An 18,595-nucleotide genomic window follows, 5' to 3' on the forward strand; every position below is an offset into this window, starting at 1 on the left:
ACACACCTACCTATACCAGTCATCACACACCTACCTATACCAGTCATCACACACCTACCTATACCAGTCATCACATACCTACCTATAACAGTCATCACACACCTACCTATACCAGTCATCACACACCTACCTATAACAGTCATCACACACCTACCTATAACAGTCATCACACACCTACCTATACCAGGCATCACACACCTACCTATACCAGTCATCACACACCTACCTATAACAGTCACCACACACCTACCTATACCAGTCATCACACACCTACCTATACCAGTCATCACGCACCTACCTATAACAGTCACCACACACCTACCTATACCAGTCATCACACACCTACCTATACCAGTCACCACACACCTACCTATACCAGTCATCACGCACCTACCTATAACAGTCATCACACACCTACCTATACCAGGCATCACACACCTACCTATACCAGTCATCACACACCTACCTATTCCACTCATCACACACCTACCTATACCAGTCATCACACGCCTACCTATACCAGTCATCACACACCTACCTATAACAGTCATCACATGCCTACCTATAACAGTCATCACACACCTACCTATAACAGTCATCACACACCTACCTATAACAGTCATCACACGCCTACCTATACCACTCATCACACACCTACCTATACCAGTCATCACACACCTACCTATAACAGTCATCACACACCTACCTATACCAGTCATCACACACCTACCTATAACAGTCATCACACACCTACCTATAACAGTCATCAGACACCTACCTATACCAGTCATCACACACCTACCTATAACAGTCATCACACACCTACCTATAACAGTCATCACACGCCTACCTATACCAGTCATCACACGCCTACCTATAACAGTCATCACACACCTACCTATACCAGTCATCACACACCTACCTATAACAGTCATCACACACCTACCTATACCAGTCATCACACACCTACCTATAACAGTCATCACACACCTACCTATACCTGTCATCACACACCTACCTATACCAGTCATCACACACCTACCTATACCAGTCATCACACACCTACCTATACCAGTCATCACACACCTACCTATACCAGTCATCACACACCTACCTATAACAGTCACCACACACCTACCTATACCAGTCATCACACACCTACCTATAACAGTCATCACACACCTACCTATACCAGTCATCACACACCTACCTATAACAGTCATCACACACCTACCTATACCTGTCATCACACACCTACCTATACCAGTCATCACACACCTACCTATACCAGTCATCACACACCTACCTATACCAGTCATCACACACCTACCTATACCAGTCATCACACACCTACCTATAACAGTCATCAGACACCTACCTATACCAGTCATCACACACCTACCTATAACAGTCATCACACACCTACCTATACCAGTCATCACACACCTACCTATACTAGTCATCACACACCTACCTATACCAGTCATCACACACCTACCTATACCAGTCATCACACACCTACCTATACCAGTCATCACACACCTACCTATACCAGTCATCACACACCTACCTATACCAGTCATCACACACCTACCTATACCAGTCATCACACACCTACCTATACCAGTCATCACACACCTACCTATACCAGTCATCACGCGCCTACCTATACCAGTCATCAGCCACCTACCTATACCAGTCATCACGCGCCTACCTATTCCACTCATCACACAACTACCTATAATAGTGGCGTACCACAAGGATCTGTTCTGGGGCCGTTGCTGTTTGTCATTTTTATAAATGACCTAGAGGAGGGCGCAGAAGGATGGGTGAGTAAATTTGCAGACGACACTAAAGTCGGTGGAGTTGTAGACAGTGCGGAAGGATGTTGCAGGTTACAGAGGGACATAGATAAGCTGCAGAGCTGGGCTGAGAGGTGGCAAATGGAGTTTAATGTGGAGAAGTGTGAGGCGATTCACTTTGGAAAGAATAACAGAAATGCGGAATATTTGGCTAATGGTAAAATTCTTGGTAGTGTGGATGAGCAGAGGGATCTCGGTGTTCATGTACATAGATCCCTGAAAGTTGCCACCCAGGTTGATAGGGTTGTGAAGAAGGCCTATGGTGTGTTGGCCTTTATTGGTAGAGGGATTGATTTCCGGAGCCATGAGGTCATGTTGCAGTTGTACAAAACTCTAGTAAGGCCGCATTTGGAGTATTGCGTACTGTTCTGGTCGCCTCATTATAGGAAGGACGTGGAAGCTTTGGAACGGGTGCAGAGGAGATTTACCAGGATGTTGCCTGGTATGGAGGGAAAATCTTTTGAGGAAAGGCTGATGGACTTGAGGTTGTTTTCGTTAGAGAGAAGAAGGTTAAGAGGTGACTTAATAGAGGCATACAAAATGATCAGAGGGTTAGATAGGGTGGACAGCGAGAGCCTTCTCCCGCGGATGGAGGTGGCTAGCACGAGGGGACATAGCCTTAAATTGAGGGGTAATAGATATAGGACAGAGGTCAGAGGTGGGTTTTTTACGCAAAGAGTGGTGAGGCCGTGGAATGCCCTACCTGCAACAGTAGTGAACACGCCAACATGAGGGCATTTAAAAATTTATTGGATAAGCATATGGATGATAAGGGCATAGTGTAGGTTAGATGGCCTTTAGATTTTTTCCATGTCGGTGCAACATCGAGGGACGAAGGGCCTGTACTGCGCTGTATCGTTCTATGTTCTATAACAGTCATCACACACCTACCTATACCAGTCATCAGACACCTACATATACCAGTCATCACACACCTACCTATAACAGTCATCACACACCTACCTATACCAGTCATCACACACCTACCTATAACAGTCATCAGACACCTACCTATACCAGTCATCACACACCTACCTATACCAGTCATCACACACCTACCTATAACAGTCATCAGACACCTACCTATACCAGTCAAAACACACCTACCTATGCCAATCATCACACACCTACCTATACCAGTCATCACACACCTACCTATACCAGTCATCACACACCTACCTATACCAGTCATCACACACCTACCTATACCAGTCATCACACACCTACCTATACCAGTCATCACACACCTACCTATAACAGTCATCAGACACCTACCTATACCAGTCATCACACACCTACCTATACCAGTCATCACACACCTACCTTTACCAGTCATCAGACACCTACCTATACCAGTCACCACACACCTACCTATACCAGTCACCACACACCTACCTATACCAGTCATCACACACCTACCTATACCAGTCACCACACACCTACCTATACCAGTCATCACACACCTACCTATACCAGTCACCACACACCTACCGATACCAGTCACCACACACCTACCTATACCAGTCATCACACACCACCCTGTTCTCGTCCCATTTTACAGCACTTAGTCCATAGCCTTGTATGCTATGGCGTTTCAGATGCTCATCTAAATGCTTCTTAAATGTTGTGAGGATTCCTGCCTCTCCCTTTCAAGCAGCGAGTTCCAAATTCCCACCAGCCTCGGTGAAAAGCTCTTCCTTCAATCCCCTCTAAATCTCCTACCCCTCACCTAATATCTTTGTCCCCTGATTATTGACCCCTCTACTAAAGGAAAATGTTTCCTATCTACATATCTATGCCCCTCATCATTTTATACTCCTTAATAAGGTCCGCTCTTAGCTTTCTCTGCTCTAAGGGAAACAACACCAGCCTAACCAGCCTCTCTCGATAGCTGAAACGCTCGAGCCCAGACAGCAGCCTGGCAAATCTCCTCTGCAACTTTTCTACTGCAATCACTTCCTCCCTATAGTGTGGTGAGCAGAACTGTTTACAGTACTCCAGCTGAGGCCGAACCAGTGTTTTATACAGCTCCATTATATCCTCACTGTTCTTTTGTGCCATAGGCCAGATAATCTACTGCTGTAAAGAACAAGAGATAACAGCAGCATAGAGAGGGGCAAAGAAGGCACCTTTACAAGGAGCTGCATGGGTGTAACATCGATAACCAGGACAGAAAGTGTAAGACAGGACAGAGCCTGGATTGGAATTGTATAGTTTTACTGCCGCTGCTTCAGCTTTGCCAGAGTTGAGCAGACCATTTAATGGGGTTTATTAAAGGTATTGGAATAAAGGAGTCTCTGGGGGTCTGAGCCATCAGGTGCGTGCAGAACTGTGCCATGTGGGTGATGACCGTCTCTGGGAATCTCAGATGGAATATGGCTACGGCTACCAGTGAACATGACTCAACGAGAGCTGAATAAATTGTGTGGATAACTGAGAGATCTCATACATATCAATGCCGGAATTAGAGACTTTGGCAATTGCAAATGTTACTGCATGTCTGCAGGGAATGGTGTGGGTGCCTGTGTGTGCACAAAGCAAATCTTTGTTTTATTGCCCATTTCAAATGAAATTTACCTTTTTATCTGAAGTTTAATTTGCCTGTTGATTCATGGGGAATTTGCTTTGGTTCTGATTCGTGTTAAAGTAAAAGTTACAAAAGTGAAATATTGGTGGTCATTTTTCATTTGAGGGTCATGCAGAAAAGTGGGTTATTTTGGTTCCTGGTTTGGTGCTGGGGTGCGACTCTGTTCTGCTTTCAAAGGACTGCCCAGTTAGATCCACGCCTCTGCTTGCAGTCGTGCTCATTTTGAATTTCTAGCATTTGCAGATTTTTTTCACTTGATATTTTGCAATCGTTCCTTTCTAAACAGCTTTATGTAAAAAGAAGAAAGTGCCCAAACAATAAGCTGTGCGCCTGTTGACAGATCAAAGGCTGCAATGAAGGTAATGAGTTGTTTCTGTTACCTTGGAAACGTAAGATGCACTGATTGTCCAGTACTGTTTGTAAGATTTAGCTTCACTCGCACAAACAATTTGCAGATCATAAGGATTATAGGGAGCTCGTGGGTCATTCCGACTTCGAATCAGACAGTATTCAAATTCTCCCCTATCTTCTGGTGTTGAATGCTGCAGTGGAAAGACAGACATCACTGTATTATACACTACTTTGTGCAATTGTAATGGCAGAGGTGGTAAGAGCAGAGGCATGTTAGCACAGGCATCAAGCCTCACACTGCAGGAGAAATACAAAAAAATTTACAGCACAGAATAGGACATTTGACCAACCTGCATTTTCCCAACTTTATAAACAGGAGGAAGGTAGAACCACTTCAAGTTTCCTACCCCGCTTACTGCATAGTGCTAACCACTATGCTACTGTGCTGCCCATGGTGACGTTCAGCCACATGTTCTTTAAACATTTGTCATTGCCTATCCACAGTCAACACCTTAAGTATCATTTGCCATCTTATTCTCACCAATGTATGTCTCATACCATCAAAGTTAGCTTTCTTTAAGTTCAGGACCCTAGTCTCAGACTTAACTGTGTCACTCTCCATCTTAATGAAGAATTCTATCATATTCTGGTCACTCTTCCCTGAAGGATCTCGCACCACAACATTGTTAATTAATTCTCTCTCATTGTACAATACCCAGTCCAGGATAGCCTGGTCTCTAGTTGGTTCCATGACGTGGAAAGAAATCCTTGGGAGGAGTAATCTGTAGGTGCCCAAACAGTAGTTCCACAGTGGGGCACAGTATAAGCCAGGAAATACTGGGGGCTTGCAAGAAAGGTACGGCAATAATAAAGGGCGATTTTAATGTGCACATTGACTGGAGGAATCAAATTGGCAAGGGTAGCCTGGAGGCAGAGTTCATTGAATGCATTAAAGATTGTTTCCTGGAACAGTATGTTGGGGAACCAACCAAGGAGAAGGCCACTCTCGATTTGGTAGTGTTGTGAAATTGAGCAAAGGAAATTACATAGGCTGAAGGTCAGATTTGGCCTGTATAGACTGAGCAGGAAGGCTAAAAGGGAGGACAGTTGATGAGCAGTGGCAGTTATTTAAGGAGATCCTCAATTCCTCACAACTAAAATATATCCCAGTGAAGAAGAGAAATGGGAAGAGATGTAAAAAAAATCTATGGCTAAACATGGAGGTCAAGGACATCATAATAATAATCGCTTATTGTCACGAGTAGGCTTCAATGAAGCTACTGTGAAAAGCCCCTAGTCGCCACATTCTGGCACCTGTTCGGGGAGGCCGGTACGGGAATTGAACCCGCGCTGCTGGCCTTGTTATGCATTACAAGCCAGCTGTTTAGCCCACTGTGCCAAACCAGTTCCTATAAAGGAAAAAAAACTAAGTTATATCATATTGCAAAGACCAGTGGCAGGCTGGAGGATTGGGAAACTTTCAACATAAAGAAAAGGATGCTAAAAAAAGTAATAAAAAGAGCTGAAGTAAATTACGAAAAAAAACTAGTGCAGAATATGAAAAAGGATAGCAAAACCTTCCACAGGTACATAAAAGGGAAGGGAGTCGCGAAGGTGAATGTTGGCCCCTTGGAAGATGAAACTGGTGAGTTAATAGTGAGGAACACAGAAACGACAGAGATGCTAAATCAATACTTTGCCTCAGTTTTCACGGTGAAGGACACTAATACCATTCCTATAGGAACGGGCAATTCAGAGGTAATAGAAAGGGTGGAACTTGGAACAATCAGCATTAATAGGAAACGGTACTCAACAAACTCTTGGGATTCAGAGCAGACAAGTCCCCAGGGCCTGATGGCTTACATCCTTGAATGTTAAAGGAAGTGGCAGCAGAGATAGTGGATCCATTGGTTATGATATTCCAAAATTCCAAGGACACAGGAAAAGTTCCAGTGAATTGGAAAAATGTTACCGTAACGGCCTTATTCAAAAAGGGAGGGAGGCAGAATGTGTGAAATAACAGACCAGTTAGTTTAACATCTGTTGTTGGAAAATTGTTGGAATCAGTTATCAAGGACCTAATATCAGGACAATGGAAAGCCAAAGCACTATCGTCAGAGTCAGCATGGTTTCACGAAGGGCAAATCATCTTTGACTAATCTCCTTGTGCTCTTAGGAGATCTGACAAGCAAAGTGGATAATGGGGATCCTGCAGATGTAGTATATCTGGACTTCTGGAAGGCGTTTGATAACGTGCCACACAGAAGGTTAATTCACAAGGTGAGATCACATGGGCTTAGGGTTGACCTATCAGCTTGGATAAAATGCTGGCTGACGGACAGGAGACAGAGAGTCGGGATAAATGGGTCTTTTTCTGGATGGCAAGATGTAGCTAGTGGGGTGCCACAGGGTTCGGTCCTTGGGCCCCAGCTATTTACAATCTATATTAACAACTTGGATACAGGGATAGAAGGTTCTGCAGCCAAATTTGCAGATAAATCAAAAAAGTTGTGACAGTACATTGCAATGAGGAAATAAGAACCTTATAAATGGAAATAGATAGGTTAGGAGAGTGGGTCAAAATGCGGCAGATGGAGTTTAACGTGGATAAGTGTGAGGTCATGCATTTTGGTCGAAAAAATGGAAAGGCAACTTATTATCTAAATGGGGAGATACTGTGGGGTGCTCCGATGCAGAGGGATCTGGGTGTCCTCATGCATGGGTCATAGAAAACGAGCATGCATGTACAGCAGATAATAAGGAAAGAAAATGAAATGTTGGCATTTATAGCAAAAGGAACAGAATATAAAGGTAAGGAACTGTTATTGCAACGATACAAGGAATTAGTAAGACTGCATCTGGAGTATTGTTCACAGTTTATGTCCCCTTATTTGAGGAAAGATGTAGTGGCATTGGAGGCAGTTCAGAGGAGGTTCACTAGATTGATTCCAGAGATGAGGGGTGTAGAACAGTACAGCACACTACAGGCCCTTCAGCCCATGAGGTTGTGCCAACCATTTATCCTAATCTAAGATCAACCTAACCTATACCCCTTCAATTTACTGCTGCCATTTGCCTGTCCAAGTGTCACAACAATGTCCCTAATGACTCTGACTCCACCACCTCTGCTGGAATGCATTCCACACACCCACCACTCTCAGTGTAAAGAACCTTCCTCTGACATCTCCCCTATACCTTCCTCCAATCACCTTAAAATTATGTCCCCACGTGGCAGCCATTTCCTCCCTGGGAAAAAGTCTCTAGCTATCCACTCTATCCATGCCTCTCATCACCTTGTACACCTCTATAAGTCACCTCTCTTCCATCTTCGCTCCAGTGAGAAAAGCCCTAGCTCCCTCAATCTTTCTTCATAAGACATGCCCTCCAGTCCAGGCAGCATCCTGGTAAATCTCCTCTGTACCCACTCCAAAGCATCAACATCCTTCCTATAATGAGGCGACCAGAACTGGACACAATATTCTAAGTGTGGCCAAACTAGGGTTTAATAAAGCTGCAGCAAAACCTCGCGGCTCTTAAACTCAATCCCCCTGTTAGTGAAAGCCAACACACCATACGCCTTCTAAACAACCCTATCAACCTGGGTGGCAACTTTGAGGGGTCTATGTATGTGAACCCCAAGATCCCTCTGTTCCTCCACACTTCCAAGAATCCTGCCTTTAACCCTGTATTCAGCATTCAAATTCTACCTTCCAAAATGAATCACTCACATTTATCAAGGTTGAACTCCATCTGCCACTTCCCAGCTCTGCTCTACATCCTGTCAATGTCAGGGGTTGGTTTAGCACAGGGCTAAATAGCTGGCTTTTAAAGCAGACCAAGGCAGGCCAGCAGCATGGGTTCAATTCTCGTACCAGCCTCCCCGAACAGGCGCCGGAATGTGGCGACTAGGGGCTTTTCACAGTAACTTCATTTGAAACCTGCTGGTGACAATAAGCGATTTTCATTTCATTTTTTCATTTCAATGTTCTGTTGTAACCTGCAACAGCCCTCAACACTATCCACAACTCCACCAACCTTCGTATCATCGGCAAACTTACTAACCCACCCTTCCACTTCCTCATCCAAGTCATTTATAAAAACCACAAAGAGCAGAGGTCCCAGAACAGATCCCTGCGGGACACCACTGGTCACCAACCTCCAGGCGGAATACGCTCCATATACTACCACTCTGTCTTCTTTCGGCCAGCCAATTCTGTATCCAGACAGCCAAATTTCCCTGTAGCCCATGCCCCCTAACTTTCTGAATGAGCTTACCATGGGGAACCTTATCAAATGCCTTACTGAAATCCATATGCACCACATCCACTGCCCGACCTTCATCAATGTGTCTCGTCACATCCTCAAAGAATTCAATGAGGCGTGTGAGGCATGACCTGCCCCTCACAAAGCCATGCTGACTATCTTTAATCAAACTACGTTTTTCTAAATAATCATAAATTCTATCTCTCAGAATCCTTTTCAATATTTTGCTCACCACAGACGTAAGACTGATGGGTCTGTAATTCCTCGGGATTTCCCTATTCCCTTTCTTGAACAGGGGAACAACATTCGCCTCCCTCCAATTATCCGGTACTACTCCAGTGGAGAGTGAGGACGCAAAGATCATCGCCAACGGCACAGCAATCTCCTCCCTCGCTTCCCGTAGCAACCTTGGGTATAGCCCGTCTGGCCCAGGGGACTTATCTATCCTGATGCTTTTCAAAACTTCCTGCACATCCTCCATCTTAATATCAACCTGTTTGAGTCTATTAACCTGGTTCACACTGTTCTCATCAGCAACAAGGTCCCTCTCGCTAGTGAATACTGAAGCAAAATGTTCATTTAGGGCCTCCCCATCTCCTTAGACTTGAGGGACAAGTTCCCTCCACTATCCCTGATCGGCCCAACTCTCACTCTGATCATCCTCTTATTTCTCACATAAGTGTAGAACGCTTTGGGGTTTTCCCTAATCCTTCCCGCCAGGGCTTTTTCATGCCCCCTTCCAGCTCTCCTAAGTCCATTTTTGCGTTCCTTCCTGGCTACCTTGTAACCCTCTGGAGCCATGCCAGATCCTTGCTTCCTCAACCTTACGTAAGCTTCCTTCTTCCTCTTGACTAGATCTCTACTTCTCTTGTCATCCAAGGCTGCTTCACCTGACAATTCCTTCCTCATCTCAGTGGGACAAAACTATCCAGCACTTGCTGTAAGTGCTCCTTAAATATTACTGTTGTGCATTTCCCCAAGAACAATTGTTCCCACTTTATGCTCCTCCGCTCCTGTCTAATAGCAGAATAATTTCCCCTCCCCCAATTAAATACCTTCCCATACTGTCTGTTCCTATCCCTCTCCATGACCATGGTAAAGGTCAAGGAGCTGTAGTCACTGTCACCGAAATTATCTCCCACCGAGACATCTGACACCTGGCCTGGTTCGTTGCCGAGCACCAAGTCCAATATGGCCTCTCCCCTAGTCGGCCTATCTCCATATTGAGTCAGGAATCCTTCCTGTACACACTTGACAAAATCTGCTCCATTTGCAGTAAGGAGGTTTCAGTCTGTATGAGGGAAGTTGAAGTTACCCATGACGACAACTCTGTTACTTCTGCACCTTTCCAACATCTGCCGCCCAATCTGTTCCTCTATCTCTCTGCTGCTATTGGAGGGTCTATAGAAAGCTCCCAATAAAGTGACTGCTCCTTTCTTTTGTCATATGAGAAGAGATTTAACAGTTTAGGCCTATAGCCTCAAGAGTTCAGAAGAATGAAGGGTGATCTAATTGAGGTACACAAGATACTAAAAGGTACGGATAAATTAGACGTGGAGCTGATGCTTACTCTTGTGGGCTATTCTAAAATGAGAGGTCATAACCTTAGAATAAAAGGTAGCAAATTTAAAACAGATTTGAGGAAAAGCTACTTTGCCCAAAGGGTTGTGAATCTGTGGGATTCGCTACCCCAGAGTGCGGAGTATGCTGGGACAGTGAATAAATTTAAGGAGGAGTTGGACAGATTTTTAATTGGTGATGAGTTGAAGGGTTATGGAGAACGGGCAGGATGGTGGAGTTGAGGCCAGGATAGGATCAGCCATGATCACATTGAGGGGGTTAGACTCAGGAAGCTAAATTACCTACTCCCGTTCCTAGATCATGTATTCTAGGGAGGTGATAGAACATAGAACATAGAATTTTACAATGCAGAAGGAGGCCATTCGGCCCATCGAGTCTGCACCGGCTCTTGGAAAGAGCACCCTACCCCCTACGCAAGGTCAACACCTCCACTCTATCCCCATAACTCAGTAACCCCACCCAACACTAAGGGCAATTTTGGACACTAAGGGCAATTTATCATGGCCAATCCACCTAACCCGCACATCTTTGGATTGTGGGAGGAAACCGGAGCACCCGGAGGAAACCCACGCACACACGGGGAGGATGTGCAGACTCCGCACAGACAGTGACCCAAGCCGGAATCGAACCTGGGACCCTGGAGCTGTGAAGCGATTATGCTATCCACAATGCTACCGTGCTGCCCCCGTGATGCTCTGGCTTATCTCACAATCCAGCTCTTGGCCTGTAACATTATAGGTAGCAGATAAGGAGCATATCAGCCATGATAGAATGGCGGAGCAGACTCGATGGGCTGAATGACCCAATTCTGCACCTATATTTTATGAACTTGTGAACATATTGGTCGAAAAATCCATCCTTTATACATTCCGGGAAATCCTCCTCCATCTCATTGCTACCAGTTTGATTAGCCCAATCAATACGCAGATTGCATTCCATATGCAGTTGGGTTTACAGCAACAATGGGGGTATCAGCGAGGGCACTTATGTCCCAAGAGGGACACCCAGATTCAGTGGCGGACTGGGTCTAAAAATATTGGTTGCCAGGAGACAAAGGGGGCCCACCCACAACTACAATGCTATCATTTAATTTTCATAACAAACAAATAAAATTTTCCAAAAATACATATGGAAAAAAGGGTACAATTAAAATTTTTGTGGAAAAAATGTGTATTTCTTAGTAATTACAGTGTACATGTACTGTACATATTACTGGCAGTAGACACCAAATGTAAATACAGAATGTTATAATTGAATTTTTTATTTATTTTTTTTTAATTTTAAGTAATTGGTTGATATTTTTAAATAGTTTACTGCACAATTTACACATTAACAGATAGTTCAAAAGCACAATAGAGCATTGCATGCAGTCCACTACGTTTGTGTTCGCTAGATGATTGTGCGAATCTGCCAATAATTGCTTCTGCATCCAATTCATCTGACAATTCCTTTTCAATGGATAGCAACATGTATGATTCCAAATTCTCCTCAGGCAGCGAATTTCTTAACCTTGTCTTTATGATCTTTAGCTTTGAAAATGTCCTCTCACATTGGACTTGAGTAACTGATAGTGTGCAGATGACTTTATAAAGTTCATAAAGGTTATCATATGCCTTGTCATGAAGTCTGTTGGATGCCAGAATTTTTAGTACACACGATGGGCAAGTGCTGCAAATTTTACAATTGTTGCAAGTGGAATTCATATTCTCACCATCATTAAGCAATAGCTTTAATACATCAAAGTTTGAAGCAAAAGAAAACAATTCCAATATTACTTGATCTTTGCTGATTTGTGGAAACAGCTTAATAATACCTTCCAATGCTTCATCTTCAAGGCCCTTCTCTGCAATAGTTTTAAACTTTGCTGGGTCCAAGCAGGACAAATCTTTATACAACTGTTTGTGTTGTACAAAGCGTGATTCTAGTGACTGGACAATGCGATCCATTATTAGGTTAAACACATTTACTCGAAAATCAGCTAGAGAATCTGAGGAATTTCTTTCATCATCAATAAGCTCATCTGCCATTCTTTTCTTCTTCCTCTGCCTCTTAACTGGCAATGCTGTTTCCAACGCATCAATTTCCAATGTTTGATTTTCATCCATATTCATCTGTGAAATCCTGTCATTACATTTATTTACAAATTCCAAAGCCTTGCTGTGAACGTTATTAAATGTTCTTGTCTGTTCCTTCAACTTTGTTGTAGCTGAATCTACCAAACTCCATGCAGTAAACATATCTAAACCACTTGTCTGTAGATAACTTGATAACGGGGTTGTAGTTTCAAATATATGCAAGTAATTAAATGCTGTCAATATGGTTTCAAACTTGAGAAGACTTTGAAGTAAAACATTTGCTTCATGTTTTGTTTTTGCATCAAACTTTTCTGAATCTTGTATCATTGATAAGCATGTCAATAGATTTACGAAAGTACTGGCAGCGGCATCATCAAAACGTCCAAATATAGTAGTTGCTGCATTGGATTTTCCTGACCATCTGGTCTCACCAATTAGCTTTAATCGTTTCATTTTTTCTTGTCCTAGATGTTTTCCAACAACTTCTATCCATACAGCCATTCTCTTGTATGATGCTTTCACAAACGTTGCTATATTCTGGAGAAAATTGAAAAAAGAAACTGCAGGCACACAATATTTTGTTGTTTCAGTTATCACCAAATTCAAGACATGGGCATAGCACCATATATGAACATGTTGATCAGCCACATCAGCAATTTGACTTTGTAAACCATTATACTGGCCATGGTAGCTTGCAGCGCCATCTGTGCTATCAGATAAATATTTTTGGGGTCAATTTTAAGATGCTGTAATGTTTCAATCAATAGATCAAAAAGTCCCTGTCCTGTACCATCATTAGTTGGCACAAATGAAAGTAGTCGCTCACAGATAATACCTTTAAGCACATACCAAATAATAATGCTAAACTGATTGATGGATGAATTATCTTGTGTTGAATCAACCTGAATAGAATAATATTTTGCTTGAGAAACTTCATGACTAATTCTTTCTTGTATCATATTCTTCATAATTTTGATTAACATGTTTATAGTTGTTTTACTCAGGTATGTAACAAGTTCACCACGGCCTTTACTTTGAGCCTTTCCTTGTTGCTCTAATCGTTTGATTCTTTGTTTAGACTTGTTTTGCACTGCAGAAACGTGAGATTCCATAGTGGGGTCATATTTTTCCATCAACTGCACTGTAGCTAAAAAATTGCCATGATTCAGAACCTCATTACCTAGAGTGTAGGCTGATTCATTTCTGTGACCTCGAAAAGGAAGTGCTTACTTGCCTAACATCTTTATGATGTCTATAATCCTCATGACAATACTTCTCTGCTTCAATACTTCTTCTTTCCTTTTAATTAGTGATGCTGCAAAAAAATTATCTAAGGTGCCATCATTAACCACACTGATATATTGCTGAGCATTTCTGACATGTGTTGTTGTCGATTCATGTAAAGTCAAGCTCTGGCTAATACGCCTGTAGTCACTAAAGCCACGTACAAAGGGTGATGGAATACATGTGTTGGGAAATTCAAAGGCTAAGCAGTATGAACAATATAAGCATCTATTTTCTTTGTTATATGTTAGCCATTTTCTTGGGACTGAGTCATTAATAATTTTCCTCTCATACAAACGAGCATCAAGTGGCTGAAGTGGATGTTCAGCAAAAAACTGTTTTAGCTTTGCTCGTGATGGATATTGGAAGATTCCAGTAATTGATCTTTCATTTTCTTGCATAGGTTCATTTACAGGATGTGCTTCAGAAACCAAGTCATTTATGCTTGAAGGAATATCTGATTCCCTGTCACTAGTTGAAGCTATGTGTTCAGATGTTGCAACTACAGGCAATACAGATACCGGAACAAGGAAGCCAGAAGAAATATTAGGCCTGGGTTAATTAGTAATGGATGCACTTGTATTTGTCTCTACATTCAAAGTAGCTCTTCTCTGTTCATGTAACTTGCATGTCATTGCATCATCACCATGAGCATTGTTTCTTGCTTCTTGATTATTTGTTGCAGAACTGGATATTGATGTGGATTGTGCTTGTGGTATTATAAACTCTGTAATAGGCCTGCATCGCTTGGTTGATTCCTTCTTTTCTGCTTCTTTTTGTTCTTTGCGTTTTAGTGACCCAGATTTATGCTTTTCTTTTCCATGCTGGTAGGGGTAATATTCCTTAAATAAAAACTTAATTAAAAATAGCTCACACTGGGAAAAATGAATATTGATGATTGCAAGAATAACTTGAAGGAACGCCAGATAAACCCCTACTTGCTAAAAAATATAAAATAACTTACTTACACTTCAATAGTCTATGTTCATTAGTCAATACTGCTGTGGCCTATGCAGCTTCAGAAGAGGAGACAATCCACTGTCCAGTGTTCACACCAGCAAGCAACTGAGACAACTGTTGAAACTTAGAAGTTTGGTCCGACTATAGTAAGACATTGAGAATGGTCCCACGACCAAAGTTAACATGTCCAGTTTGATACCAGTGTAGTGTTACAAGTCGCAACCCTTTGAGTTTACCGATCATGGCTTATCACTTCACATCTTTGACCTCGTGATTCACGGTCAAAGGTACCGCTTCTCCTTTTCGGTGACCTCACGACCCTATGTACTGCTTGATATCCTTTCAAGTTGCCGACCATCTCAAATCACGAACTGTAACTTTATCTTTAAATTCACACACTCTTGCTGAAAACGTGGATTTCCAACTATGTCCGACCCGGGTGAACCAGCCCACCCCCCCCCCCCCCCCCCCACTCCTTTTCACATCCGTTTAACACTGCTTCGTTCCTTCATACACTGAGTGATTATTTGTTTGTTTCTTTATTGCATTTTTATTTGGTATTGCTCTTTTTAAAAACAATTATATTTTATTAAGTTAGAATATAAATCTCAGGAAAGAAGTTTGAGATTTATTTATCTAATTAATTATAAGTTTTAAGGGCCCTTCAGAGATTCACGGGCCCCTTCTTGGCTCTCCGGGCCCCAGACCGATGTACCGGCTGAACCAAGACTACTGCTTGATATCCTTTGAAGTTGCCGACCATCTCAAAACATGAATTGTAACTTTATCTTTAAATTCACAAACTCTTGCTGAAAACATGGAATTTCCTTAATTATGCCCGACCCAGGCCCCCCTATTCCACATCCTTCCACTACCTCCCCTGCTTCGTTCCTTTTCATGCACTGCTTATTTGTGTCCTGTTCTCTTTGTTTTCTTATTCCTTTTTATTACTAAAACAGTTGTCTGTGTTTGTTTCTTTATTGCATTTTTATTTGATATAGGGGGCCCACTTCATCAGAGGCCCACTTGCCATTGGGCAAGCTGACACCCTGGCCAATCCGCCACTGCCCAGATTCCACAGACGTGTCACAAAGTCATTCCTCGCTACTCCCAGGGGATCAAGCATACACCCCCCCTTCGCCAACCCCCCCCCCCCCCCCCCCCCCCCGCCCCCATCCCCCTCCCAGCAAGACCAGCAAGTTTACAAAGTTCACTTCCCTCCTTGCACCCCCTCAACGGCCAGGGCGCCTGGACCACGCTTGTAAATGCTTGCACCAATTCATACCTGTGTGACTCCTGCCTGTGAGGGCTGAAGCATTGTGAAGGGGTGGAGATTCAGGCATCCAGCCCATAAATGAGAATTAAATCCATGCAAATCACAGTTTAAAACGGTGCCACCAGCACAGGGCACAAAGTTCACTGAGGCCGCGGCAGGAGACTGAAGCATCGGAACGTGATCGGCGCCATTGCTTGCCTGACACTCATTTCTCCGCCGGATCAGGAAACCTGCTGTTGCCAGCAGGAGGCAGAGAATCCAGCCCCAGTACAAAATATGATGATATACCTAACTTTGATTCTGCAGAAGAGGAATTCCATAACAGAGATATCAATAAAATCTCATGAGGTGTACCTGAAGTTGGTGTTTCTTAATGTTTTGATAAGCTTTTAATCCTGGTCCATAGTTTTGTAATTCTGTATGCCAGCCAAGTGCATCCCACAGTCTCAAGATATGGTTCCGAGCACCATCATCATAATCATCCTCTGGATCTAATGGAAACAGTATCGTGTCAGGATCATACAGCAAACTAGACATATCTATAGAAAAATAACAGTGCTCCTAGAGGAAACACAATTGCAGTGCTGCACAATTCATTGTGAAAGCCACATGAGTCAAGGTTCGACATACTCAAGGTTGGAAAGATTAAAAGAATAGGCAAGGTAAAGGAGGAAGCAGCGATTTGGATTATAATAGAAATAATACAATATAATTCAGCCCATATATAGCAGTTCCTAAAATGAGCTATCGATTCAGTTACACTGCCCTGTGCTTTCTCCAAAAGCACTGCACTTATTTACCCTTCATGCATTTATCTAATTCCCTTTCAAAATGAAATGAAATGAAAATGAAAATCGCTTATTGTCACGAGTGGGCTGCAATGAAGTTACTGTGAAAAGCCCCTAGTCGCCACATTCCAGCGCCTGTTCGGGGAGGCTGGTATGGGAATCAAACTGTGCTGCTGGCCTGCCTTGGTCTGCTTTCAAAGCCAGTGATTTAGCCCTGTGCTAAACAGCCCTAATCTGGATTTGGATTTGTTTTATTGTCACGTGTACCGAGGTACAGCTAAAAGGATTGTTCTGCGTACAGTCCAGACAGATCATTCCAAACATGAAAATAAACCATAGGAGACACATAAATACACAATGTAAATATATAGACACAGGCATTGGGTGCGCATTCAGACTGCAGTACAACTCAGTCGAGAAAATGTGTGAAGCAATACTTCTTATGTTGCCAGTTGTCATGATCTGGAATGCACAAGTTGAAAGAATTTTCAGCAGATTCAATGATTTTAGGCAGAGTTGGAACCCCCATTATAGAATTTACAATTTACAGTGCAGAAGGAGGCCATTTGGCCCATCGAGTCTACACCGGCCCTTGGAAAGAGCACCCTATCCAAGCCCACACCTCCACCCGATTCCTACACTTCCACCCTATCCCGTAACCCCAAGTTACCTTTTTTGGACATTAAGGGCAATTTAGCACGGCCAATCCACCTAACAGCACATCTTTGGACTGTGGGAGGAAACCGGAGCACCCGGAGGAAACCCACGCAGACACGGGGAGAACGTGCAGATTCCACACAGACAGTGACCCAAGCCAGGAATCGAACCCAGAACCCTGGAGTTGTGAAGCAAGTGTGCTAACCACTGTGCTACCATGCTGGACCAGGCCAAGACATCCCCTTTGGGCAGCACGGTAGCATTGTGGATAGCACAATCGCTTCACAGCTCCAGGGTCCCAGGTTCAATTCCGGCTTGGGTCACTGTCTGTGCGGATTCTGCACATCCTCCCCGTGTGTGCATGGGTTTCCTCCGGGTGCTCCGGTTTCCTCCCACAGTCCAAAGATGTGCAAGTTAGGTGGATTGGACATGATAAATTGCCCTTAGTGTCCAAAATTGCCCTTAGTGTTGGGTGGGGTTACTGGGATAGGGTGGAGGTGTTAACCTTGGGTGGAGTGCTTTTTCCAGGAGCTGGTGCAGACTTGATGGGCCGAATGGCCTCCTTCTGCACTGTAAATTCTATGTTATGTGGCACAATTGGTGATGTTAATTTGGTAGACTTGGCAAGCATCCAATCGGGGAAATGTACAAATAGCAGCCTTATCCTATTGAGGCCTGTGATTGGTGGGGCCAGACAGAAAGTTACAGAAGGAAGGCGGGTCTTGAGAAGAATTCCATTTTGTGTTTGCTGTAAAGTGTTCCGGGCATGAAGCAGCTTTAATCCTCTCTCTCTCTTCCTCTGCCTGTTGATTTATAGAGCATTCTACAGCCTGCAGTTTCTGATTTGATACATTATGAGGAGATCACTGGCTACATGATACACCATCAATAATAATTCAGGGCAGCAGGGT

The 18,595-nt window shown here is 43.4% G+C and overlaps 1 protein-coding gene across 1 annotated transcript in view; it reads right to left on the reverse strand.

Annotated features, from left to right (window-relative positions):
- LOC119966916 (dynein heavy chain 14, axonemal-like) overlaps positions 1-18,595 on the reverse strand; it is a 1,122,002-nt gene that overhangs the window by 919,547 nt on the left and 183,860 nt on the right. The window contains exons 6-7 of the mRNA XM_038798874.1: positions 16,594-16,730; positions 4,830-4,991 (exon numbers count right to left, since the gene is read on the reverse strand). Of these exons, the coding sequence (XP_038654802.1) occupies positions 4,830-4,991; positions 16,594-16,730 (299 nt within the window). The remainder of the gene's footprint in view (positions 1-4,829; positions 4,992-16,593; positions 16,731-18,595) is intronic.

This window comes from Scyliorhinus canicula, chromosome 6 (assembly GCF_902713615.1).
Source record: "Scyliorhinus canicula chromosome 6, sScyCan1.1, whole genome shotgun sequence".
Lineage (NCBI taxonomy): Eukaryota > Metazoa > Chordata > Chondrichthyes > Carcharhiniformes > Scyliorhinidae > Scyliorhinus > Scyliorhinus canicula.